The 27,555-nt window shown below is 37.1% G+C and overlaps 8 protein-coding genes across 8 annotated transcripts; 3 read left to right on the plus strand and 5 right to left on the minus strand.

Annotated features, from left to right (window-relative positions):
• Positions 1-1,449: 1,449 nt before the first annotated feature.
• CBG25618 lies at positions 1,450-3,998 on the minus strand (the record flags this gene model as incomplete). Its single annotated transcript, XM_045242464.1, has 6 exons — positions 1,450-1,523; positions 1,578-1,965; positions 2,011-2,678; positions 2,727-2,929; positions 3,468-3,624; positions 3,677-3,998. 6 exons carry the CDS (start codon positions 3,996-3,998, stop codon positions 1,450-1,452), a joined length of 1,812 nt encoding a protein of 603 aa, XP_045098154.1.
• Positions 3,999-4,424: 426 nt separating this feature from the next.
• Cbr-lgc-18 lies at positions 4,425-5,955 on the minus strand (the record flags this gene model as incomplete). The annotated part of the gene is made up of 8 exons (XM_002630922.2): positions 4,425-4,542; positions 4,588-4,799; positions 4,843-5,055; positions 5,102-5,345; positions 5,395-5,504; positions 5,546-5,682; positions 5,733-5,828; positions 5,877-5,955. The coding sequence occupies 8 exons, from the start codon at positions 5,953-5,955 to the stop codon at positions 4,425-4,427; spliced, it is 1,209 nt and encodes a 402-aa protein (XP_002630968.2).
• Positions 5,956-7,881: 1,926 nt separating this feature from the next.
• Positions 7,882-8,384, minus strand: CBG25619 (the record flags this gene model as incomplete). The annotated part of the gene is made up of 2 exons (XM_045242465.1): positions 7,882-7,891; positions 8,287-8,384. The coding sequence occupies 2 exons, from the start codon at positions 8,382-8,384 to the stop codon at positions 7,882-7,884; spliced, it is 108 nt and encodes a 35-aa protein (XP_045098155.1).
• A 574-nt stretch (positions 8,385-8,958) lies between these two features.
• Positions 8,959-11,166, minus strand: Cbr-bath-38 (the record flags this gene model as incomplete). Its single annotated transcript, XM_002630921.1, has 6 exons — positions 8,959-9,081; positions 9,142-9,444; positions 9,492-9,900; positions 10,738-10,927; positions 10,977-11,049; positions 11,107-11,166. The coding sequence occupies 6 exons, from the start codon at positions 11,164-11,166 to the stop codon at positions 8,959-8,961; spliced, it is 1,158 nt and encodes a 385-aa protein (XP_002630967.1).
• Positions 11,167-20,226: 9,060 nt separating this feature from the next.
• On the minus strand, positions 20,227-20,664 carry CBG25620 (the record flags this gene model as incomplete). Its single annotated transcript, XM_045242466.1, has 2 exons — positions 20,227-20,286; positions 20,605-20,664. 2 exons carry the CDS (start codon positions 20,662-20,664, stop codon positions 20,227-20,229), a joined length of 120 nt encoding a protein of 39 aa, XP_045098156.1.
• A 1,494-nt stretch (positions 20,665-22,158) lies between these two features.
• On the plus strand, positions 22,159-22,887 carry CBG02704 (the record flags this gene model as incomplete). The annotated part of the gene is made up of 2 exons (XM_002630920.1): positions 22,159-22,164; positions 22,591-22,887. The coding sequence occupies 2 exons, from the start codon at positions 22,159-22,161 to the stop codon at positions 22,885-22,887; spliced, it is 303 nt and encodes a 100-aa protein (XP_002630966.1).
• Positions 22,888-23,302: 415 nt separating this feature from the next.
• Positions 23,303-24,025, plus strand: Cbr-flp-4 (the record flags this gene model as incomplete). Its single annotated transcript, XM_045242467.1, has 3 exons — positions 23,303-23,461; positions 23,512-23,573; positions 23,947-24,025. The coding sequence occupies 3 exons, from the start codon at positions 23,303-23,305 to the stop codon at positions 24,023-24,025; spliced, it is 300 nt and encodes a 99-aa protein (XP_045092231.1).
• A 774-nt stretch (positions 24,026-24,799) lies between these two features.
• Positions 24,800-26,944, plus strand: CBG02702 (the record flags this gene model as incomplete). The annotated part of the gene is made up of 7 exons (XM_045242468.1): positions 24,800-24,859; positions 24,910-24,994; positions 25,044-25,356; positions 25,402-25,663; positions 25,736-25,996; positions 26,391-26,641; positions 26,695-26,944. 7 exons carry the CDS (start codon positions 24,800-24,802, stop codon positions 26,942-26,944), a joined length of 1,482 nt encoding a protein of 493 aa, XP_045092232.1.
• Positions 26,945-27,555: the final 611 nt, after the last annotated feature.

The following is a 27,555-nucleotide window of genomic DNA, read 5'->3' on the forward strand; positions in this document are numbered from 1 at the left end:
TCTATAGTTTTCTCCAGTTTTTCCCGAAGTTTCAGCCAGATTGGAACACTCTCCGAGTTTTCGCGGAGTTTTTTTTCCTTTTTTGGCGACTCCCTGAATAACCCCATTAACGGCCACCATTCACCATAGCAAAGCGTGGTCCGATGGCCGAGGAATGCGCGCGCTTGTCTGGTAATCTTGTTTTGCGGGTTCAAACCCACCCTCTTAAAAACTTTTTGTTTTTGCATTTTTCGGTCAATTACCCTTTTTTTCACTGCGTATCGTGACTCCGGTACCCATAACAAGCTACCCTGGAATTTTGAAGAATTTTCAATTTTTCTAATTTTCGAGGTTTTTTCATGACCAACATTATCGAAAATTTGGAGGAAAAATTTTTTGGCCAGAAATCTTCTCAATACTTTCGAAATGAATCAGTCCTTTCACTTCATTGCTGTGTGTAAAATACCGTCTTTCGTTTTTTATTCTTACGGTCATTTTTTCAACCAGAAATAAGACGGAAATCGGAAATCTGGAAATCAGAATTCAGTTTTTAAACATAATTTGACGTATTCCATACGGAAGTTCTGAAAAGTATGTCATAAAGCTTGATGTCTATCAGTACCAGCAGTCAAAGATTTTTGGCCAAAAAATTAAGCCGCTTTGAATGAACGGCTCTCCACATTCCATTTACTCCAGACTTGACCCTTTTATGATTGGTTATTCGGAGATATGCAACGTCCTCTGGAGGGAAAATAATTTTAAACTGTCGATGATATAAAAACGACACTGAAAGTATACTTTGATTCGCCGCCAGCTGGCTTCTGAAGAGATGGTATCCACAACTTACCTGAAAGTTGTGGACCACGACGGTGGACACTGTCAATCTTGGATAATTTTGATTTTTGTATTATTTACGAATTAAAAATGGACAGTTACTTTCCTTCCAACCTAATAGTCAACGAACCAATTGAATTTATTTGTGGTAATTTTTTCTGGATTTATCCATACTTGTAACGGCCGGGCCATGGTTTTATTTCCAATTTTCGGAGGCCCGGCCCCATCCGGCCCGTTCTTTGGCAGGTCGGCCCGGAGTTTTACAAGTATGGATTTATCCAAATTTTCTGGGTTCATAATTCAAAAAAGGTTTTTTGCAAGTGAAAATAGTCTTTCTAATTTTTTTTCAAATGTTTTTATAAACTCAAAAACTTCCCATCTCTATTCAGCTGCACATCAAATATATCTTTTTTCTTGATGATGTTTGACATGATTCCATGGAATTTCCATCTAACTTTCTGAAAATATTTTTCAACTACAAGATTTTTCTTCAAAAAAAAAAGTTTATATTATTAAGAAACCAGTACAAAAACATGTCAATTGAACATCAGAATGAAAAAAAGAAACAAGAGAAAAACCAAAACGTAATAGAATTTCATGAAGCAATATCAACAGATAAAAAGAACGATACAAACTTCACGAACTCCCGAAAACCAGATTGAAGTCAACATCCAAATTGAGTTCTCTTTCCAACGTGAAGTGATTGATATCTGGAAAGAAGTAGTAAAAAAGAAGTAGTAAGAACTTGATTCTTCAAAACTCACCAATTGGAAATCTCACAAACACGGGAAGTTCCATTTTTCCATCATGAACTAGATGGAAGTTCAAGCCAGTCTCTACGATTTTGGCGATGGATTTTCGAGTTTGGAAAAGCTTCTGGAGATTAGATTCAATGAGAGACTCGATTTCCTCCAATCCCAGGAGATCATATTTGTAGTCTCCTAACAGAGATTCCATTGCAGCTGATCTTTTGATTCTCAATGGAACCAATGGCTTCTCAGCTTCCTTTTGAATTTGTCTAAACTGTTCAGCTAGTTTCTTCTGTTTTTCTGTGTCAGCATTCAGATTATCACGCTTTCGTGAGAACACGATTTCTATTTTCTCAACAAGACCTAAACAAGATCTGAGTTTAGTTCTTCTTTCCTGATCAACCTGAAAATTTTTAATGAGCTTTAAATTTCGTATAATCAACCTTACCTGGCCGTCAGGAAGCTCTTCCGCTTTCTCAACGAGCATATCTTGTAAGATATTCCATATTTCTGAGAAAGCTTGAACAGACTCGATCCGTTGAGCCAAAGTATAAACATCATGGCTGTGAATACGATCTTGACGCAGAACCTCTAAGAGTGATAAACGGAATCGCCTCAATTTATACACATCATTTTGGAGTCTAAAAGTGAGGCATGCAATCTCTGACAACCCAAAGAAAATAGTTTTGTCATTCTCGTCAATCAGATCTCTCTGTTTTGCCTCCATCTCGCCCATAACCTCATCGTACATCTCCGTGACTTTCAAACGTTTCTCTGAATACACCTTCTCCAATCTAGTCTTTAACTCCTTATGCTTCTTCATAAGTTCCCACATCAGGTTCTCGGTAGCATCGAGGTCCTCCTCGAACTTCTTTTTGTTTCCGAAAAACTTTTTGGATGAGATGTAGGAGTGACCTCCGTGGGGACCGTCCTCGAGCATACACTCGCCACACATCAACTTTCTTTTCGAGGAGCAACCAGCTTCCGTACACACGAAGAACAGTCTCTGTTTTTTGTGAGTGATGCAGAAAGGTGGACCAGTTTTTGTTATTTTGACGTTCGACTCGCTGATTACTTGCATAAGAGTGAAATTCTTTGGAAGATTGTTAACATTTTCTAAAATAACGAAATATTCGAGAATTACTGTGAACTGCCGAGACTTACCGTAGACAACTGTTGACATTCTGTCGACTGGGCAAATTATGAATCGATTTTTGTTTGGAATCATCAAATGCTGGCAACAACGTTGACACAAAGTGTGTCCACACTCCTTAACAATTCTTGGAACTCTTTCGTTTTCATCGAATGGTTGAAAACAGATCTGGCACTCGACGGCTGCATTTGAAGGACGGTCTGGTGATTCGCATCTGAAACTAATGATTGTTATGAAACTGTATAGTAAGATGTTCATATGATGTACGGGCTTGTGCAGCCCACCTCTAATTGTCATATCTAATAGAAGCCCTCCCTAAGACGTGTTTAAAAACATAGAAGCGCACCCTCTAACAGAAATTCGTGCAAATCAGTTAGTGCAGTTCTTACAGTGCAATTCGTCTACTCTGTTATTACAGGCATGTTCTTTCTTTTTTTTTTAATGTTCTGAGGACTTCAGTTTTTGATAACTGCCCGAGAAGGATGTTGAAAAAAGTTAGAGAAAAACGGTATGTTAAGTTATTTTCTATTTAGTTCTAATAGTTTTTTTCCCAACACTCGTCAAACTCTCTCTCTCTCTCACACAATTAGTCCGAAAATTTGAATAGCTCATGGAATTTTCCAGGATAAAATTCAAGATCCTATGCAAACACTATGTGAAGTAAAGATGTGTATAAAACTACAGTGTCGAAATACAAAATGAGCCAGATTTCATGCCAAATGCGCGTGCGGAGCCTGAACTAATGATATTACCTTTCATCGACTGTCTTGAACTCCACAGGGATCGTAGTAACGTCGTTGCCAGTACCAATGCAGACAAAGTAGTCCTCGTATAGATTTATTGAGTTTTTTATCATTTCAATAACGATGTCGAACTCTTCTTGAGGATCGAGATGTTGGCATAGAAGACCTGAAAATTCATATTCGAAGTTTTTCCTTTCACTCTTTCAGAAACAACTTACTCTGATCACAAACTCTGAACAAATGTGGGTGACTTGACTTAATAATCAAAGAGCAGAACGTGGACGATGAATTCTGTACACGAAGAGTGTATGTTGATCCGACAGAGTCGTTTATCACTACTTTCGTACAAGAGAATTTCAACATACTGTTGCAATTGATGGGGGGAAGAGCGATGGGATACATTATGAATGGAATGATTAGTAAATGAAAGAAGACGGTAGGGTGGGCTGTTGGGGGCGGACCGAACGGTGGGTCCCGCAGCACACCTGGTTTCTGAATTGGTACTTCTGGGAAGAAGAGCGTCGCATAGTCTCTGAACATTGTGATGAGGTGAAGGAGGAATGTGATTATGTGCAATGAGGCTGTGTTTATGGGCACTGTATAACTGAATAGAGTCTTTTGAGTGAGAAAATGATGACCGATTTACAATGGATGAAATGGTACTTTTGGTTTGTCTCTTATGGGAAAATAGCAATGAATCTGGAGTTGGATGTGGAGTTTTGAGGTACTGTAGGGAAGAAAAATTAGATATTGAAGGTTACGGTAGCCATAAACTTGTAATGCATCCCTTGATACTTCTTTACTTGAGGATGTTTTTCATGAAATAAAACCCCGTATTTGGCAATATTTTCGGGTTTCCGGGACCTGCCCAAGTACGTTTGAGTGCATCCTTTTTATGAAAACCATGCGAGTTCATTAAAACTAATGTGAAAAGAAATCTTCATTTTTGCAAACAAAATTTTTAAATCATGAATCCCTTATCCAGAAAACAATCACCACGAAGAAATTCAATGCGTTGATTGTTCCCAGCACAGTCATACATATTGTTTCCATGGGGTCTCCCAAAACCCACTCGATCCATTGACTGCAAGATATTCTTATTTTTCGTATTCCCTAGAATTTCCCTTACCGCAGCTCCGTCTTCTTCATTCTCAATCGGGGAATCGCACACTTCCGGATGCTACCCATAAGTACAGTAATCCCAACAGCGACTATCATTATGAACAGATTAATGATTATGTAGATTCCAAGCAATGGGATCGATCCGGTTCTAGGAATTTTATCAGCCATCACACCCAAGATGAAGGTCATCGTCATAATGTTGGTGAGACCAACGTTGAGCTGGAATCATTGATTTTCAATTTTCAAGTAAAAAACTGCTCACCTTTGACATCTTATCTGTCCTCTTCATGAAAACTCCAACAATCGACAATGCATTGATCACAAAAGAAGGAAAAACAATCATATAAATGTAATACAATGGATTCCTCTGAATTTTGATCTCGAAAGTTGCCAATTGCATATCTCCAATTCCGTCGTTATAGCTCAATATTTCGACTCGATTTGTTAAATTTACTAGGTCCCATTCAGAGTTTCCCTAAAGTCAATTGATATTTTCTATCCAAGCCAGTTTAATTAAAAACCATTCTCTTCCAAACGGTTTTGTTCAAAATCCCATCATAAATCTGGCTGAACATCTCGACATACTGAATAAAAAATAGGGGCATTGAAAATTGAATGGTACAAGTTTGTGAATCGAATGGGAACTTTCTGACGTCCAATGGACAATTTACGGATACTCGAAGAGATAAAGAGGAGTAGATGTGGCCAGTATTGTCTAGAGACACCATCCGAAAATCTTGGTCACGAAAATCAGCAATGTCGTTTCTGAAAAAAAACGATTCTGGAAATTTCGATTTCAAAAAAGGCATATCACATTCTAAACATATTTATAGTTGGACTCCACACTTTCTCCTGTCTCATATGAAGCATCTCAATGTCATCGTAGAGTGATGGATTCCAGGCAAGACGAGGATCATACCAGTGCTGAAAACGATGTGGATAGTTAGAATCGCAATATTCCTCACCTCAGCCATTTCCATGACCACTGAAACCTTTTCCTCTGGCTCGAGAACCTCTACCAACTTTATATTGTACATAAAAATAGTGTAGTTGTACCGTTTCGGAGCAATTGGGTTGTATCCAATGGGTTTATTGATATCAACTCAAATTTTTTAGATTTCCATGTCTGAAGAAAAGCTCTGGATATCTTACTTTTGGAGTATACTGGTGAAATACTACTATCATACTTTTCGAACAAATCGCTGACTAGTTTTTGTTGTTGATCAAGAAACTTGTTCCATTCTGGCACTGAAATTATCTTCCTCACAAAATGACTTTTGAGTTTTCAAAGCGTACCATAATGCGATGAGTTTTCATAGAAGCATGTAGTAATATTTACAAGAAACGAGATCAGAAAAATGAGAACAGAATGCATTATATAAAGTCAAATAGAGTATATTTTGAGGTTATACATAAGTACGTATAAGCATGAGAAAGCAGAGAACGGGACGAAATTTGATATTTTCATTTGCTTTGAAAAAAAAAGACAGAAAGTTCATGTTTGATTCTGTCTCTTGCTGTTTATGACGAAATTTTATGAAGAGTCTTTTATCCAGAAAATAATGATCACAATGAAATTTACTGCATTCGCTATTGACAGAACCACCATACATATTGTTTCCTGAGGATCACCCACACACCATTCTAGTTTTCTTCTGAAATAAAATTTGAATGTTTCTAGAAGGTTTCACCCACCGCAACTTGGTTTTCCTGCCTGTCAATTTAGGTATTGCACATTTTCTTAGTTTTCCAATTAAGACAATATTTCCCACAGCAATTACCATAATCAATAGATTAATGATTATGTAGATTCCAAGCAATGGGATCGATCCGGTTCTAGGAATTTTATCAGCCATCACACCCAAAATGAAGGTCATCGTCATAATATTGGTGAGACCAACGTTGAGCTAGAATAAATCAGGTTCTACAAGAACTCTTCGAAATTTCTACCTTTGACATTTTGTCTGTGTCCTTCATGAAAACTCCAACAATGGAATGTGCATTGATTATAAACGAAGGGAACACAATCATGTAAATGTAATACAACCAGTCGATTTCCGCCGCCTGTCGGCGGCTACAATCTCCTGGCTTCACTAAAAACGTTTGAATCTCCGAATCGGAGAGAATCAGAAGACGAAGTTTTAGTTGATTGTGTTGTCAACTTTCATAAACTGGAACACGCCATCGCGGTTGGGAACCTGAAAAACGCGCGCTTCGTCGCACACAGAAGTTGACTGCGTGCCAGATTCGATAATTTTGAAACGTGTTTTGAAAAAACGTGAAGTTAAACGTTGTTGAGTCGCTACTCACCGAAAAGCCGCGACGCGACCGCGCTACGCCTCCAAACTTGGCGCGCTTTCCAATTTTTAAGTCTAGGTTTCCATCCGCGAGGCCGTGGTGACAGTCTGCTTATGCGCCTTCGGGGCTAAACCTTCTGGCTCCCGCTTACAACACCCTTAACCGATTGAGTTTGGGCTTGGACAGATAAATCAGAAATGTAGATCAGAAATGTGTCTTACATTAGTTGAGACACGAACTGTTCAAAATTTCCAAATTTTTAGAACTAATAATTTTTCTGAATTTCCGAATATCTTGAAATTTGACAACTTATAATTTTTTCAGAAGTTTCGAAATTCAGGAGTCCTGAAATTTCGGAACTGCGATTCTAGAGCTCACAGATTTTTCTATCAAAATACTTCATTTCAGAACTCATAATTTCTGAAATTTTGTATTTTCGAGTTTCCGTATTTCCGACTTTCTGAGATTCTACTTCACAAATTCCCAAAATTTTAACACGAAAAGATTTTCAGAATTTTCTCTAAAACACATTTCTGAGTTTTTTGATTCACAAAGTTTATGAATTTTCGAATTTTCTAAATTTCGAACTTGGGCTTTCTGATATTCTGAACTTTTAAGTTTTTGGTTTTTCTGGTTTTTTGCTTTCGAGATTTTGGATTTTCAAAATTTCGAGTGTTCTAACTTTCAAATTTTTTAATTTCGTAATCTTCCGAATATCTGAATTTTTATACTTCTGGATATCCGAAACATTGGACATTTGAATTCTCTGATTTTCAAACTTTAAGATTCCCGAAGTTTCAAATCTCGGTATTTTCGAGTTCCCGTTTTTCCAATTTTCCGAATTTCTGAATTAGAATTTTAGAATTTCAGAGTGAAACCAAAATGTTTGAAGCATAGGAATGGTTAGAAATTTCGCATTTTCTAAAAAAATAATCAAATTTCGTGAATCAGAATCTCCGAAATTCAGTTTTTGAGAAGTTAGGGGATTCAGAAAGTCAGAATTTTAAAGTTTACTGAACTTTTTGTTTCTCTCTTCTTTCAAAACTAAGACTAATTAATTATTTCCACAAAATCACCTTTTTGTCAGATATAGTGTGGATAAGAAAAAAAGAGGGGGTTGGGCGGGAATGACGTAAATATTACTTCGAAAGATTTGCACTGTAGAAATAGAAGAACGTCTCCAGAAGGCGTCAAACTCAAAATTTCGAAACATAAAATAGACGGGCATCATCTCGCTGCTATTTCGGATCATCTGTGAAAACTTGGAAATTTTCGGTCTACTGGGGACTTCGCTAGGGTCGTGGAACCGGGAACAAACGGACACACAGACAGAATTTGGTGATTGTTAATAGTAAAGATACCGTTTTGGGGCATTTGGGTTGTAACCGATTGGTTTAGTGACATCGACTGAAAAGTTTCGAGTTTTCCTGGATATTTTGATAACAAACTTTTTGAATAAACGGGTGCAATTCCACTATCGTATTCGTCAAACGAATCTTTGTTCATTCTTTTGGAAGTTTAAAAAGCTGCTCCATTCCGGAACTGAAACAGTTTTCTGATTTTGATCCACTTTAAAAAGAATTTTACCGTAATATGAAGCGTTTTCATAATAACACAGGACGATGTTGATTGGAAATAGTAAAAAGAAAACTGGAAACATGTACTATGAGTAAAATTGTTTGAGTGATGGCTGAACAACAATAAAACACCTGGACTTCAAAAAGCGAAGATCATGAAACTTGATATTCAAATAAAAACGGAATTTCATGTTGTGGTTTTGTAGTTTTCACCATAGTCCCTGACTATAAAAATTAAAATATATTCTGTAATTCAAAAAGTTTTTTTGACGTTGCTTCTGATTATTGGAATTGTTCATAAGGAATCTCCAGATAATTTTTGAAAAAAATAATCTTTGAAGAATAGTTCAAAGCAGAGTTTCATTCCACGACGAGCCCAAAAATCCTTCCCAGGAACCTGAAACAGAAAATTGAAAAAAAAAACAATTTATCCAAATAAAATGTGATGAGATGCATGCTAGATAGAAAAAAGCCAAGGGTTTCAAATATGCAAAATGTTCAGTTTATGATTTTGAGAATCTTATCCAGAAGCGCTGCCTTGGTGGTATCGCTAATATTCTTGAATTCTTTTTGGTACGGATGTCTTTTACTTGAGCGACACTTGTGATGTTTCGTAGACAGCTATCCTGGAATACGTAATAATTTAGTTATGATTCGATTTTCGTATTCTGATGTTTCAAACTGACCTGTAACTTTGCCAACAAATACTGATCCGCCCACATAAACTTCACAATTGCCTCAATATCCTCATTGCCCATCAAAAACCGCTCGCACTCATCCATGACATACTGTATCTCATATTTATCTCCTAACTCCAGAAGATATTCAACGTTGTCAGCTGTCACTGGTTTGTGACACGGATAGATGATATTTAAAAGTTCTCGAAATTCCTCGAGAACGACGTCTTCTAGTTCGATTTGAGTCTTCTCTCGTTCTTGGAAATTGGAGAAGAACATTGCATAGAAGACAGGTGAGTAGAGAGCAAGGTACTGGAAATTTTCACGAGTTATATATGGAAATTTGAATTCTGACCCACCGCCTTATTGACAAACAACTTTTGCTTATTGATAATCAGTGTCATATCACAAACATTCATCTGCATTTGACTGAAATCATATTTTGGTGTGTTCCTGACACCCAACACTTTTTGTACAACAACGCGTGCGGTGACAGTCACCGACTCGTTCCGCACGAAATTCGCATTATTCACCTCCTCCCAGGCCATGAAAGAGGGAAAACCCCAATTATTCGAATTATAGTTGAATTTGTTTGTGAATTGACGAGAGAATGCAGGAATGGCTCGATTACGAGAGACTAGACGGAACTCCACAACGGCATCACACGACCAGAGAGTGGATTCAGAATCTGGATTACAGTCGATGTACACAGAGAAGAATTTGGCGTCGGAGGTTCGTTTCGATTTTTCGGTTTTTGCGGCGAGCCTCCTGGAATAAGAATTCAGTTGAAGTCTGTTGTTTCAGTCCTTTTTTTCTATTCATTTTTTTCACCGAATATTATGGGATTAAGGTTTTGACGTATCAAAAAGTCCAATGCATTGCATTCCATCAAAGAAAGTACCGTAAAACCTGTAATAGAAGGTCCTCATTCTATCCAGTTTGAGCTCAGTTATCTTGGGTTCTGTGAAAGATATCAAAAAGTAGTAAAGTGACAAAATATCACTGATAATATGATAAACTGTTTGTCAGTTAACAACGTTTTGATATGTACCTAGATAAATTGGCTCAAAGTTGAAATTAGGGGGTCTTCTTTTACAGGTTTCACGGTAAGCTAATTTTCTATTAGATAAATCCAAAGTATTCGTTTATGAAAATCTACAAGTCCAAAAAAGAATGAATATTCAGAAAGCTTGTATTCTTCAAGATTAAAAATTTACCTTGAATCAGAGTTTCAGGAAAACAACTAAATTTTTAGTGGATTCGTCACTATTCAGAAAGTTTCGTGAACATTTTTTTGTTCGGTTTCAAACGATAAATTCACTTTTTCTAGCTCGATTCCAAAAATTGAATTTTTTCAGCTCAATGCAAAAATTGAATTTTTTGTACCCGCAGTTTTCCTCAAGTTCCAAATCTGTTCACCAAAAAAAACTATTCACTGTGCGAATTTAATAACTTTTGATTGACAGACACCTCAACTAAAAAATAAATGGGTGAACTGTGTATAATAACAAAATCTGGTTTTTGTTTGTAGATTATCCCTCAAAATGTTTTCATTTAATTTTTAAAACTTTTTAGGTACACATCCTAAACGAAAAAGAAACTCACCAGGGCAAACTTCCAATATATTGGAAAGGGGTACTAATTTTTGATTTCAAACTGGCAAAGTTTGGTATTTCCAGCCGGAGGATTCCTTCTGTTCGTGTGGTTCTTGGTTGTGTATAGGCTTGAAAATCAAATTGAGGCATATCAGCTGCTCCATTATCAATCATCCGAGGTGGGCTGACTTTTGTGGGACCTTAACTTTTTTCTCAAAGTTTTAATTAACAATTTTATTTAAAACTCACTATCAAAAAGTCTACTCGGTACATGAGGAGGTTGATCACAAAAGCATGAAACTGACAAGGCGTCCAGTTCCTTCTGAAGTTTTTAAAATTCTAGTTTTTAGCCAAAAATCAATTATTTTTCAAAACTCACATCAAGTTCTCGGACCTCCTTTGGATTCTCTGGCTCCGGAATGTTATCGTTGGTGCTCATGTCTTGAATTTTTTAGAAAAAATAGAATATGTGTTTGTTTATTTCCTTTGATTTGTTTTTTATAGAGAATGAAGTATGTGTGACTCCCTGCAAACAACCATTCGTACTAGACGGAGATGAAGCGATTGGTACGGGGAAGAGGAAGGCAGGGGGAGTACGTAAACACCACGACGCACAAATTCACAGACACATGAGCAGACAAGGATAATAGAGTGGTGGAAGAAGGATAATAGCGGGAAGCGTTTCGAATGAGAAGGCTTGAATATGAAAATGGGACACAGAACTAAGGTTTCTAGTATGAATATGGAAAGTATGAAAAGATTTTCAAGAAAAAAACCAATTTGAATTAATCCAACCCAAACCAAGTAACTTGGACCCTAATTCTTCTGTAACAATATGGGGTATTAAAATTTCGCAAAATAATGCATTTTTCCCAATCAATCCAACTATTTTGTTAGTTCTGTATTTTTATTGAGAACCACCGCAAATGCTCTATTAGAAGACACGAGCACTTTGAGATTAATTATCTCAGTTCCTATGAGAGGTATCAAAAAGTTGTCAACTGATAAAATATTTATCATAGTATCATCAATATTTTATTGACTTACCAATTTTATATATATTTCATGGCAACCGAGATAATTGAGCTCAAAGTACAAATGTAAGGTGGGCTTCTGTGAGAGAGTATTTACGGCAAGGTAATAGTTGAGTTAAAGTCATAGGAATGGTTAAACTCTTTAAAAAATTTAGGTTTGAATTTCAAAGAATCGGAATACATTTTAAAGAAAAACATAATAATAAACACTGAAACTATTAACATAATAATAAACACTGAAACTATTCAAACTATTGATTACAAACCATCTCTCCTTTTCTATGCCTTTTCACTTTTCCTTACTAATTCGATAATTTAATTTTGTAACTGTATTCCCACTAGGAACATTGCTAATAACAACTTCTAACAAGTTCAAAACAATATGAACTATACAACTTCTCTCAAAGAAATTATTGGAAAAAAAATCAACAAAACGACAGTTGGTTGGGCAGATGTAATTTCATCTCTGCCTATGCAGGTGTTCCTCAGCCCTTCCTCAGAACACAAGACAAGGAAGGTGTACATTTATATACCCCGGATATAATTAATGGAGGAAAAAATAAGTGGGTGTGTTTTTGTATATTTTCGTAGTTGGGAGTAAAAGAAAAAATAAAAAACGGAAAAAATATTTCAGACTTGGAGCCAATTTTTCTCGGTTCTTGGAAAAGGTATCAATACATCAACTTTGATCCCATAAATCTCCTTTCCTGTGAAAGATATCAAAAAGACGTCAACTAACAAAATGTTCATTATAATCTCGCCAATATTTTGTTCGTTGACAAAATATTGATATCTTTTATAGGAGCAGAGATAATTGAGCTCAAAGTGCATGTATATGGTAATCTTCTATTGGAGAAAATATGGTAAGTATGGAAGGTTTCAATATTCAATAAGGATACTAGGTATGATTCTCCCCTTGAACACTATTTTTGTCGTTCATAAAACTACAGTACCCTCTCTAGAAAAAACTTCACCATCTCAAAAAATCACACCCAAAAGGAGTGGTTTTTCAACTTCAAAAGAAGAATACTGAACTGATGTTCACGAATCTCTGCAAAAGGGACAGAGAAAGTAGAGGCCGCCCATGTTTCAAATGAAATTGAAATGCGATTATGATAAAAGAGATAAGAAAAGGTAATTAGTATAGGAAAATAGAAAGATAGATAGAGACGATTTGATGGTTGATGGATGTTTCCGTTATCCACAATCAAAGGGCGGCTTCTCTTTCTTCTTTTCATTTTCATTTCATTCCGATTTCCCACATCATCATCATCTTAATCGTCATTTAGGAATTCATGAGACTCTGAATTATAAATAAATCAGACAAAAAAAAGAGAAGAAAAGAAAGAGAAAGTGAACTAGACAAAAGTGGCTTTTTGTATTTCAAGGCTCTAGGGAAAAGTAAAGAAAGCTACGAAAGCGTCACTCAACCAAATTAGTTATGTCGGACTCTTCTGTGACACCTATGTTCATTTTTCAGAATTAAGCAACGTCGAATCCCTGAGAAGGCCTAAAAAAGTTCAGCATGTGTAATCAGTAGTTAGTTTGATGACCTGGTGTACTTGAACCACATGACAGAGTCACGTGAACTGAAAGTAGACAGTCTGGGCGCCTGACATTTCTTTTTTTTTCAGAAGGGAATTCGTTATCTGGAATTGTCGAGTGTTATCGTTTATCTAAATTAGATTACTATACTCCATTTGAAAATCTTCCTTATATAAAAAAAAAGGCTGGTAGCAGTATAAAAAAATGTAGAACACAAAACATCTAGAAGCTTCAGATATTTGGGTTCTCGGTTTCAAAGATTCGGGATACAGTAAACTTAAAGTTATGAGCCAAGGCTCGTATTTTCTTTCACAGGTACCTCTATCTCCAGATGACCCTATGTTCTTACACGTCTTCTATACAGCGTCTAAGTAACCGACTGGATAACTTATTAGGTTGTGGGACCATCTGGGGATTTTCCCTGGTGGTCTTCGAGTGATGACGAGGACCCACACGATGATACACTACACCGCACGGCGTTAGCACGCCGAACATCGCTGGAGGACCAGCAACGACAAGGAAGGAGCGATTAAAGGAAGGGTTTATGATAAATGTACTGTTTTGAATTGAAATCTGAAAGAATACATAATTTTTTTTCCATTTTAGCTTTTATGTCGCTCCTTATAATTCGACTCATTTATATTCTATGAGTTTATTAAAGTTAATTGATTTTTTTGTATTTTTCTATCGAAAATGAGTAGGGAAAGACAGATGGGATTTGGAAATTTCAAAATTGTGAGATTCAGCAATTTGAAAATTCAACCAAATTTAAAGATTGATCTTCCCTCTTCCCCATGATACCCATTCATGTTTTGATCTCTGTTTCGGTCCCAAAATTCCACTCTTGTTATTTTGAACCTTCGATCTTTTTACCAGGAATTGGTTTGATTCTCTGAGCTCTCTCCCAAACATTCTTCCATCCACTTCCCGATTTCCTCAAACTGCACGTTCCAATCCAGATGTATATACCCAAACAACCTCTGCTCTCTCCATATATAGTAAACTCTACGTAGGCAATGTCCATGAATGTGTGACTCTGTGGTGTAACACACATTAACACGATTAAATTTTCGAAAAAAAGAATATCTTCCAAGAATCGCAAACACGCTTCCTCTCCAATTCAGAATTTCCGAGTACCGTAGGAAAATTATTTTGCAAGAAGCGTTTCATTTTTCTTACTCCAACTCCATGGGGGGCACCAGGAGCAGACATATACAACAATTGAGCACGGGAATTCTGGACCTGAACATCTATTTCTGTCTCTCGATGATGTTCATAAAGAAAACTTTTTCGGGTTGGGAAAACAAGTTTGTGTGTTGGTCGTGTTCCAATTTTTATATTGAACTTTTTCGTAGCTTGAAATTCGGCTCATGACTTTGAAATCATATTTTGGTCTGCATTATCCTTTCAAGCTCAGCTAACCGCCGCCAAAAGATGCTTACTACGAAAGTACCCTAGCAGTAAGTCCTCGGATAGAACCAACCAAATACGTGCACTTTGAGCTCAATTATCTCGGTTACATTAAAAGATATCAAAATTTTATCAACTGATAAAATATTGGTGATATTATGATAAACAATTTATCAGTTGACATTTTTTTGATATCTTTTGAAAGAACCGAGACAATTGAGCTCAGACTGCACCTATGGGGAATCGGAGTATTCACAATAGAACTCTTTCATTTTAACAGAATTTCCCTTTTTTCAGATTTTCACTATTCTTTATCAACAGACCTAATTTCCTGAATTCATGCTTTATCAATTTCAGTCCAATTCAATTCCTCACGTTTTGTAAATATTTAAGTGTGCTTTCGCCACCTAAAAAAGGCATAATCCTCCGTTTATGCTTATCATCATCCTTTTTTAGATTCTAGCTTTCAGATTTTTCTTGAATAGAGTTTATTATCAGTTTTGGCCAAAGTTTCTAGTTTGCGAGTCTTCTGGGTTACTGTAGCTCACCCCCGGGAAGTCAAAATTTAAAAAAAAATTAGTTTTTTCTTGTTGATTTCGATTTGCAAATGCGAAACCGATTATCTAAGATTGATCTATCTGCTCAGATATTTCGAAAATCGTATTTTTTTTGTTTTTTAACGAAATCCTAACTTTCAAAATAACAAATATGACACATTAGCTTGCTTTTTTTTAACTCTTAATTCTTTCAAGAGCGTTTTTTTCTAAAACTTCGGGTTCAAAAATTCTTCTAAATACATCATGTTTTTCGGATTTCAAAGAAATTTAGAATGCAGGGATTTTCAAAAATCGTGACAAAAACCCCTTACATCGTGCTCAATTTTTTTTTCAGTATTCAGAATGTGAAATTCTGGAATTGACCTTTTAGTTACGCACTGCTTCCGGAACACTCGAAAATTCATTTCTTCTAGAATGATTCATCCCATCACTTGGTCCCTCTATTCTTCTCTATCCTTCTCCAGAAGAGAAATTCTGAATACTCACGTCTTCTATCATTCCATCATCATCATAATACTTGTCTTCCACTTCCCAAGGTCATAAAGAACTCAATAAAATTGTTCCACTCGCTACTTTTCCGACTTTTTTCTTACTAGTCCATCTCATTGTTTCCATATTCTCCTCCCATTTGATTTTTTGCTTTTTCAAAACTCCGCCCACTATTCTTTTTTTTCGTTTTAGGCTCAATAGGTTCTCCTTTTTCTTTCTATCCCTATCGTCACCAAATTGATCTCCAGAAGAGAAAAAAAAACGAAACGTTCTTTGGAAATTCATGAATTTTGTCAATGGAAAAGTTGTTCTTCTCAGTATAGCAGGCATCTCGGGACCACTTTCTCTGTTTCTTTTTTGCCAAAATTTTCACATTGAAATCCAAAAAAAAAGAAAAACGAAACATACTTTGAGGAATATTTCGTTCTTCCCCTAGAGAACCAATAATAGTTAAGTTTCCAAAATTTTTGTTATTTTTATTTGAAAACTTTTTTTCTAACTTTTTATTTTCTGAATCCTTCTGAATTCCTTTGACGTCGTCGTTGCTGTCTCCTCCTGCTATTGTTGATTTTTGGAACTTTGAATGGGACCGAAAATATATATTTTTAGAGCGTCCCCCGGAAATTGCATCGAAAAATTTCTCCAGTGGGTGTATAGTAGAAGGTAATATCTAAACACCCTATTTGTTCATGTGATTGAAAAAAAAGAAAATTATTTTTATGGGTTTCGTGTAGATTGACGTAACCATGGGTACGACGTCATCTGATTGAGAGGGAAAGTGATTTCAGTAGTAAAACAATATCATTTTTTCTGATTTGACATACATGCAAAACGTTTTTAAATTTTCTGAAAAGTATGTTTATGTTTTGTTTCGGTTAGAAGGCTGAAAATTTTGTTTACCATCCGTCAAAAAACGAAAAGAGTAACCAATGTCGATGTTTTTAAAATACCGTAAAACCTGTAAAACCTGTATTGGAAGGGCCCCTCTAATAGAAGGGTCATCCGAGAGGTTCTTGGAGAAAAAAGAAAAAATTTAGAAAAATTTTAGAAAAAATGGCCCGAAAAAAAAGAAGGGTACCTCTAATAGAAGGGTCCTCCGAAGGTACCTTGAAAAAAATAGAAGGCCCGCCCCTTCTTCTAATACAGGTTTTACGGTATCAGGAAATTGAGATCTCCAACTTATTGGAAATTTTAAAATCTTAAAAATCTTGGAAGTTAAAGACTTTCTTACAATTTCCGGTTTTTTTTTTGGTACAACTCTATTAAAGGTGGGGGGACATGAAAAAAATTATTTTCTCGAAATTCCGTTTACATACGCCCCTCGAGGAGTTGAACTTGTGAGGGCGAGAATGGAGGGTGCGGCGCCGCTACCGACTGAGCTACACGGGCAAAGAGAAAGCGGCCGTCGGATTGCATACATAAAGGCGAGGACGACAGCTGTACGCAGAGTGACATTAAGCGTTGTACACCGTCACGGTAGAATGCATACTCTGGCCCCGAAAATCCCCCGTAAAATCTCCTGTCCCCCCACCTTTAAGGAATTTAACGTAATTTTTACTGATTACACATTCGTTCAAAAAAACCAGATCCAAACTATAGAAAATGAACCTCTACCGTGTGTTTTGGTTTTCAAAAATACTGAAATAGTGAGGTAATCAAAAAATTAAGACTTTATTTTTAGAGAATCAAAATATAATATCTTGTAGGAAAACCCAGGACTGCCGGTTTTTGTGCAGAACGTTACCCCAATAGTAATTCTTAAACTCCGTCATTTTCTAGTTTTCATCCTAGATCCATTACAATTTCTATAATCAAATTATACATTAATTCGTTTGGTTTTGGACCAAAGTTTCCATTCCGAGAACTTCTACCTAATATCCGGCTCCCGGTCCCCCTTATATCCTCATGTTGCATACAGAAAATCTCTGACCCTTCTAATCCCATCAATGCTTCTAATCCTGTTAATTTTGGGGTATTTAAGCGAATATGAGGTCTGCAAATCTTGTCTTAGAGTCTAATTCCAAGAATCAGTATACTGTAGTTTAAGAGATTTAAATTTCTCAAAAACAAAATCAAACTGATTTCTGTCTTTCCAAAAATACAATTACTAGAGTCTCTATCAGGAGTCATTTTTCAATTTCTACGAAAACTACAAAACTTCTTGTTGACTCTCTTAAAATTTCCAAAATTGATCATTGACTGGATTATTGACCAAACTAAATAAAAAATTCAAGGAAATAAATTTTCTTGAAAACAATGGACCATCTGAGATTCTGAAAATATTTCCAGAATTAGCTTGAATAATTTATCTCTGTCTGCTGAGTTTGTAGTTTGGTTTTCTTCAAAAATCCTAAAAATTCTCAATTTTCAAAGTTTGAAAAATCTTGTAGTTTGGCTTTCCATTTGAACTCTGATCCCACAAAAAAGGTGAAGGTTCAATATTGTCTTCTATTTCCTTTGATTGATTTGTCCGTAGAGAGGTGACACCAGTTTCAAATTTTGAGGCTGAGCAGTTGTTTGGCGTTGTTCCCACTTTTTGTTTCATTCTTTTCACCCTAACACCCCGAAAAATTGCCCTTTAAAGTTCTATAGATTTAAAAGGATTAAAAACCAAAAATTGGAGAGAGAGAGAAAATGTAGAGGGTCTAAAAAGGAACCCACAAACTCTATTTTAGGTAGGGTTCGAAAGTTTGAGAGCCAAAAAAGATGCGAATGTTTTTAATTTCGGTGGCGGAAACGAAAACTTAGGAGCGAAGAATTCAAAAACAAGAAGCTCTTAAAAGCCGAAACTTGACCCCTATTTTTCGAAAATTTTCCCCGAACAGTAGTCTAGAAATCTCTGAAATATCAGATATCACTATATTTACCAAAACTTCAGTTTCTCAGAACTTACTTTTTTTGAAATCCACCATCACCATCACCACTACACATTTTTGATCCACACAATAGAATATTCTGAGAGGCCATTCTTTTGTTGTATATCATAAGCCAGACATAATAAAAAAGGAAATGTGTGGTATATTTTTTTTGGGTTCTTGAAGTGAAAAGAGAAAAAAAGAACTTTTGACTGGGTGTTTTGAATCGAAATTGAAATTTATCGAACATCGTAAATCCAGAATGACAAAGATTGTACGGATTTAAATTTTGAGGTTCATCGAACACTAGGAAATAGATTTTTTAATTATAGAATTCAAAGAGTTCCTAAGTTCAGAAGATCTTCAGAATCACTGGATGTTTAGGTCTAGATTTTAGGTTTAAGTATTCCAAAATTCGAAAATACTGATTTTGAAAATTTCTGAGATTTTATATTCGGATTAGTTTTCTTTTCAAAAGTATTCATCTTATTATTTTGATAGAATAATTCGGACCTATGGAAGAGAATATAACAAATCACTATCTCATTTGTTACTGTGCCTAGTCATTTAATCTGTATTTTTTAATGAACCTGTCAACTTTGAGCCTATTTTTCTCGTTTCATGTAAGAGAGTTTTGAAATTTTTAACGCATAAAATATTTTTCTCATTTAAGTGAACATTTTTCAATTTACAACTTTTCGATATCTTTTTCAGAAAACGAGAGAAACTGGCTCAATCTTTTCTGGGGCTTCTATCGGAGGAAACTTGGTGTCTTCCCACCCGAACCCATTGAAGTCCAGACATCCAAACAACTTCTGATCCCATCTTCCTCGTCATGGAATTCCATTTCTAGCCCCTCGTTGCCATTTCTTACATTTCAAAGTACCCCTATACGAATTCTCTAGAGATGGACCACTGGGTGATATATGGGTGCCTACTTATTTCAATTCTTGCGTGACCAAGTTTGGACCCCATCATTTGGCAGCTCTATCATGAGACGCACCTTCTGAAAAGTGTTCTTCAATTTGAAATTTGACTTTTTAAAGGTGGTGGGGATTTAAAGAATATTTCCTCGAATTTCCAATGTTGGAGGTGCAACGCTGCTACCAGCTTGGCTACTATGGCACAGAATGCATACCTTAACACCAATAAATCTTAAAAATCAAAAATCAATTTCTCCCCACTTTAAATCAACTTCTCATATTTTAAATTTTCTGGAGGCATTTTTCCGACACCTTCAGGCACTACACAATATTTTTTTTCCTTGTTCCGCGTCACAATTATTTCACCTGCATTGTTTGATTAAATTCCAGACCAAGTATCAATTGCAGACACAATATATGTCATTTTTTGTTCTCTAGAATTATTCTCATTTTCCTCCCAAAAATTTCTTAACCATATTAAAAAGACAAAATCCTTCCGGATTTCTTCATGTCACACACCTTATATCCTTAATCACTTTCGGCTTACTTGCGGGTTGCAAATATTGCTTTTAGCGATATATTATAATCCCCATCCAATCAAATCCCAACCCCCTACTCAAATTCTCCCTGACAAGAATTGGTTAGTATTTATAACCATGCATTTTTGAACGTTTCGTCTGTCTCTTTCAGTTGTCTCGATACTTTTTTTCTTCCTTGTTTCCACTCTTCCTCATTATCCAATTCTTCTCATTCGTTCCTTTTTTTGAATATTTACATTTATTGTTAGATGTCCTGGGCTCGATGACGCGTCATAAGTTGTTTTAACTCACTCTAGAAGTCGTGCGTAGCAGCGATAGATTCGTGGAAAAGGTCGGTCTGGAGGAGATACCAAAAACACCTATAGATCAAGAGACTATGACTTCTGAGCTTGAAGCTAGTGAATCTAGATCCTAAAATCCACTGGCGTCACAATTAGATCCGAGAGTATCGTGTATCCTAGACTGTGTTCGAAATTTGAAAAAAAAACAAGGAAGTGTCTTCCTTATTTCTGCAACAAAGGAAACTACACTAAACTTTGCTCGAGTCTGAACTTGACAGGACGTCGACAACCACAAAAAAAACATACAAAAACAGATAGTTTGTCTTTGCTCCTCGAGCTTGTCCTTTTCTGGAACGCCTTCTTCTAGGTACAGTACCTCGGGTGTCGGTTTGTAACTTCTGGTAAGAATTGGAGGGAGTTTGGCTTTTGAACGGATGTTGACCAGGTCCTGGTCGGAACTTTCCCAAAAACGGCTGTATAGCGGGCCACGGTCAGGTATTTGTCGGAAGTTGAAAATTGAAACACTACTAGGTCGGAACCTTGGGCCAACCTCCTAGCAGAAGTTGCCGGTGACTTGGTCCTCCATGACGTGTACTTCAATCATTTCTAGTGACATCAAAAGGGAGACTTTTGCCACCACCCACATTCTGATCGCTTTCAAAGATATTCGAAATTTAAAAGTTCAAGTGTCATGGCTTTTTGCCCACTTGGTCCCCATATCGGGTGACCAATCAGGCGGGTATAATGTTCATCTCCCCCCTCTCATGTTACTTATTATAAATACAAGTACGTCTTTTCATAAATTTTGCATATCGTTGCTTTTTTTTCGGTCAGTTACGTCAATAGATATTTAAGTCCAAATGTAGACAACAATTGATGCACTTATCCCCCGTACTCGCTCGAAAATCGTTGTCTTCCGCTAGTTATATGGGATCTCCGATGGATAAGTATCACTATTCGTGTGCTTTTCGAGAGCACTTATTCTTGGAAGGAGGAGCGGTTTCTTCCTGGAAACTCCCCTTGCATTATTGATATCCAAGTCCCACGCTCATTTTTTCAATTTTCATGTAGATGTTCTTGAAGATTTAGGAATGATTAGATGACACGGCCTAGGATTCAAAAAAGTTAAGGACACCGCTAAACCATCAACTTTGATCCCATAAATCTCCTTTCATGTGAAAGATATCAAAAAGCTGTAAACTAACAACTTTTCTATCATAGTATTGCCAAAATTTTATCAGTTGAACAATTTCTGATACCTCTCATAGGAAATAAGACAAATTGGCTCAAATTTGAAAGTTAGGAGGTCATTCTACCATAGGGTTTACGGTAACTGTCCTCAAATATAAACCGAGAGTTAATATTGAATTTTAGAATTATTAGAAATAAACTTCGATTTTTAGGCTTTAATATTTCCGAACTACTGAGTTTCTTCCAAACTAATTTCAGACCCCACTCGACATTTAAAAAGTACCCGACATGTGTATTTTAATGGCATCTCTGACAATCACTCGTTTGACACTGATAAGCTAGTGAGATAAGTAGTTTAACTTTTTCGCTTCTGCTCGTTTTGACAAAAATGCGTCAAAGCCTTTTCACTAACTTCCTGGAAAATGTCATATCACGGGCGGTTCCATTCAAAAATGACCCCTCTGTCTAGAATGGAATTAAGACTCAAAACAGAAAGACAACAAATGATGAGGGATGATATTGACTAATCCATTGGCCGTTATTATTTCTTATTGTTTGCCCCAGTCTTGATTTTTCAGACACGCACATAGAATAGAATACTGCAAAAATGCCGGTAATTGAATCGTGAGGGGGAGTATTTTTATTGCCTTCTAGGTTTTGCGAACGAATTTTCTGAGAAATATTGTATAGCAGGTTTATGAATGAGGCCTGTCTAGAACTTTTTGTAGCCGATTTGAGATTTCTGGTCCCAGAATCTCAGAATCTCAGAAATGCTGAATCTTAGAATCTCAGAATCTCAGAAATGCTGAATCTTAGAATCTCAGAATCTCAGAAATGCTGAATCTTAGAATCTCAGAATATCAGAATCTCAGAATCACAGCAATGCTGAATCTTAGAATCTCAGAATCTCAGAATCTCAGAATCTCATGATCACAGAATCTCAGAATCTCAGAATCTCAGAAATGCTGAATATAGAATCTCAGAATCTCAGAAATGATGAATCTTAGAATCTTAGAATCTCAGAATCTCAGAATCTCAGAATCTTAGAATCTCAGAATCTCAGAATCTCAGAATCTCAGAATCTCAGGATCTCAGAATCTCAGGATCTCAGAATCTCAGAATCTCAGAATCTCAGAATCTTAGAATCTTAGAATCTCAGAATCTCAGGATCTCAGAATCTCAGAATCTCAGAATCTCAGAATCTCAGAATCTCAGAATCTCAGAATTTCAGAATCTCAGAATCTCAGAATCTCAGAATCTCAGAATCTCAGAATCTCAGAATCTCAGAATCTCAGAATCTCAGAATCTCAGAATCTCAGAATCTCAGAATCTTTGAATGATGTTATAGGACAAGGTTAGCTTTAGAATAGAAAATTCTTTGAACTCTGAATCTACTGAATCTGAAAACAGAAAACTGAAATCTAGAGATTTCACATCCTCGTATGATTCAACCTCCAAAACTCAAAAACCACCGAATTCTCTCTCGAAAACTAAATTACCTCTCGTCACCACCAATTTTCATTCTAAAAATACAAAACCCTTCATATTTTTAGCCTGATTCTCGATTCCCGTACTCTCAGTTTCCTCGTCTATCCCCCATTTTACGTCATCTCGTTTGAGGCTCCGCCCACTTATTGTCGCCCCTCCCACTCCGTATATCTCTGCTCCCTCTCCTCGAGAGCACCTGCCGTAAACTTTCCGATCGCTCCCCTTTTTCACTTTTCAAGTTTTCCAGACGAAAGACAAACGACATGAACGCCTTCCCATCATCTCTCAAAACATTCCTCTTCTCGATTCTTTTTGCCACGTTGCTCGTCTACGCCGCCGGACAGACGCCGTCCAGTGAAGACGTCGAGCCACAGGAGGAGCAACAACAGAAAGAGCTCATTGCTCCAGATGAGTACATTACTGTAAGTTAACCTGTGTGACTTGTATGAGGTATTGATATATTGGGTTTCAGCCAGAGATCATCGAGCAAACTAACAACTTCTGCCAGCAGTGCATCTTCGTGGATTACGGTAGGTATCCCTTTAACCAAGACTCTCAACTTTAGCGTAGGAGTTATCAAAAGTATGTCAAGCACGTTAGTCTTATAAAACCTGATATAATAAAACCTAGACGGTAGGATTTCAAAGTTCTGGAGTTTTTTGTGTTTCTTTTTTTTCAAATTCTGAATAGATGACTTTTTGTAGATGATTTATCATTGCTATTGCCGAAAAAACGCATAATTTGAGAAATAGGCCTCCTCTGAGTATCTGTCAAACAGCAATTATGAAATCCAAACTCCCATAAAATCATCAAGCTGACTAAAAGTATCCCAAAAACAATCAGACTTATCCCGATTACCATTCAGTCATCATCATCATCCCCATTTTTAATGTCACCCAATTTTCAGATCATCCAACGGAAAACCGACATTCATCAGATTCGGAAAGCGTGCTTCTCCATCGTTCATCCGTTTCGGCAGAAAATGAGAAGCGTCTCAATCTTCTGACCTCAATTATTATTATTCTTGTCTGTAGTTTGATCTCATCTCATTTTTCAACTTCGGCCACCCCATCTCTAAGTCACGTCACGTCTTCGCTCTTCCTGTCTCAAAACTTGCACCCATCGTTTCTATTGAAATTTTCAAAGAAATTCAAAACCCCTTTCTTTTTTCTTCTTCATCACTATTATCAATAAAATGGACTGATTGTTATAAATTTCAACTTTCCCTCTCGAAAATTAGAACTTTTAGATGCACCTTACTTGATTCCGATGGTCAAAAAAGCTGATTTTTTCAAAAAAAATCGTCTACGCTGTATCCAGTGGACTGCAAGATTAAAGGATTCCGAGTTCTTGTCCTTAGCTTTTTCTCTAATCTGAAAATCCAGAGTTTGTGTCAAAGCAGTATTAGGGTAAATGTCGAATCTTTTCTTCGGATAACTTCCTCAATCGAAAAGAATGCAGCTGGAACAAACGCTTGGAAGAAATATATGAGACAATGGAAAACACCTGCGAGAGAGAGAGAGAGAGATTACATTTTAAATGTCGCTCTTTTGTTACAATATTAGTCGAAAAAAAAAACAGCGAGCCACCGTAATACTTTCTAAAGGCGCACGCAATTCCCATCTTCATAGGCTCGCGACCGGAAAAACCATGCACTGCGAAATTCAAAATTTTCGAATTTCGCTTCCTAATTTTTTCTTTTTCTCTTCCTTTCTCTCAATTTTTTGGGTTTTTTAAACGTTTTTTTTTGCCAGGAGGAAATGGATCGCGATACATTTTCAGACAGCCGACGAGCCAGACACTTTGGCAGGTCCAATCAGGTTCCGAAAATAATAAAAAAAATCTCAAACAAAGAGTTGCATCATTTCAGAACTCACTGTCATTTAACAACTTCGCTCGATCGGAAAATCATCGCAGAAACTTGCGGGACACCTATTTGAGTGAAACTAGTAGTAGTAAGAGCTCCCATTTATCGATGAATAATAACGACAAAAACAAATTTAGGCGAGTATTATAACACCAGCTTCAGTCCGATGAACACTAGAAACTCGCCAGCAATTCCATCGTACTTTGACGAGTCCTCTACTGATTTGTCGCACCAATTGAACGGTTTTCATCTCGATGATTATAACAGAAAAATGCTTGGAACTTCTGCTAGTAGTCTAGCCGATTCCAACTACTTACGAAGCAATCGCCTCTCGAGTCTTCCGTCGTGGGCATTGGACGAGAACCGCGAGATTCGCTGTGATCTGACACTGAGAAAGGTTGTCGAGGAAGGATTGGTTCTATCGTTCTCTATGGACAAGTCCGGTTGCCAGTTCGTGAAATTTTGAGCAACTTAATTGAAAATTTGAAATTTCAGCTTCCTTCAAAGTAACTACTTCGGAGAGAACACCCAAAACGTGGATCCATACATTCGAGATCGAGTTTCTAGAGAAGTGTTGGGAAGCAAAGAAGTTTTCTTAACCATATGCAAGAACATCTTTGGAAATTTTTTCCTGCAACGTGTCATCGAGTACTCCACTCCATTGGAACAGGAGACTATTAAAAAGTATATAGTCAGCGACATCACAGCATTGTGTCTCGATAAGAGCGCCTGTCGTGTTGTGCAGACTGCGTTGGAGGTTTGTGTCGAGCCAGTTTTGAACATTTTTTTTGCCATAGAGAAGATTTAGCAGATTCGTTCTGTTTTCCAGAAACTCGAGCCTCGCTTCGCCGACGCCATCGTTGCCGCCATACCACGCAAGAATCGTCTAATGTCCATCTGCACTGACCAAAACGCCAATCATGTCATTCAAAAAATCATCAAGAAAATGCCACTGAAAAAATGGGAGTTCTTGGTGATTTATTTATGCAAACAAGAACATGATAACCTGTTGGACATCTGCCAGGATAAGTATGGTTGTCGTGTAGTGCAGACTATTGTTGAGGTGCTTTCTGAGGAGGCGATCAATAAGGTCAGTATTTGTGATGTGATTAAACGGTATAACTGAAACAGAACTTTTCAGATCGAAGCCGAGGAGAAAACTCGTGCTCTTCGCCGCCTAATGAGCAAGATCCTAGCAAAATGTGCCAAACTCGCATCAAACGAATTCGCCAACTACGTTATCCAGCATATTATCGAAACACCGGGCATTCTGAGTGACTATCGTAACGCCATCATCGAGACCTGTCTTCTCCGGAATCTGCTCTCAATGTCACAGGAGAAATATGCCTCTCACGTCATCGAGAGAGCGTTCGTCTATGCTCCATTGTCGCACATCATAGAAATGATGGAGGAGATATTTGATGGATACGTTCCGCATCCGTAAGTTTTTATCTCATGATTTTCAAAGTTCCATTACTTTTCAGGGAAACCGGGAAAGACGCGTTGGACATTTTGATGTTCCACCAATTCGGCAACTACGTCGTCCAGCGTATGCTTCAGATTTGTGTCGACGCCGTCACTGGACAGCGGTATTCCCAGTTTCAGAAATTTTAGTTTCAATGTTTTCTGTTTTTAGAGATACACACATCAACGGAATTGATTTCCGCCACAAATTCGAAAACTGGCTTGCGAAGCTCTACGTGAGAGCCAGACGGGAGAAGTCTCGCTTGAATAGGTAGGCGAGAAGATTTGACTGGAAATATGATAATTTCACACGAGAACTTTCAGATTCTCTTCTGGCAAGAAGATCCTAGACATACTTCAAAGCATGGAAGGCTACGTACCAACCGCCACCAGCTTCGATCTTCACTCTCCATTCCCTCAAGTAGATGACGTTCTCGCCGCGTTTTGTCCATCCTCTTTATTCTCCCCATCAGCCACCACCACTAGCAACGACTGGACATCGCGTACCACCTCGATTTCGTCGGAGCCTCATTTCGACTATGACTTCAACTTCAATAACTACCAGAAATTCTAGGTTGTGTCATGCCCATTTTTTGTGCCAAGTCTCTTTTCGTACTATAATTTTCTTATCATTTGTTCTCTATCGCTCCATCCGATTTCCACCTACTGTCTGTAAATGATTATATCTAGGGTCGGTTTCAATTTTCTCGAGTGTCATCAGCTCTGTAGAATAACTGTTATGTGTCCTACCCAGTCTAATAGAGCCCATTTGCACCCTTTGTTTCTTTTCCAGTTTCTAATATCCCATGCCAGATCTTTAGCATCATTCTCTGTTTTCTGTTGTTTTGTTTTGCTATTGTACATGTTGTACCTCATGAGACATCCTGTCCCTTACACTGTTGACCCGCCTACCCTAGCGTTTTTTAGGCACTCATGTTCATGTCGCCCTTCAAGGGTGTTCTGTTTTGTTTTTTTGTGTTCATATGGAACAATTTTGAATTCCTGTGTTCGATTTGTTTTTTGTTCATTGTACTCCAGGAACGATTTTCTCGTAGACAATCGGTACATATTTAGAATCTTTAAATACATGAAAACTGAAAAACAGGCGAGGCTACCGTAAGCCGTTAAAGGCGCATGCGTCGCCTTGCTTCGGTCTCACCACGAAAATACCGTAGAATTTTCACA

The sequence above is a fragment of the Caenorhabditis briggsae genome (assembly GCF_000004555.2).
Source record: "Caenorhabditis briggsae complete genome, chrII, whole genome shotgun sequence".
NCBI classification, from domain to species: Eukaryota; Metazoa; Nematoda; class Chromadorea; order Rhabditida; family Rhabditidae; genus Caenorhabditis; species Caenorhabditis briggsae.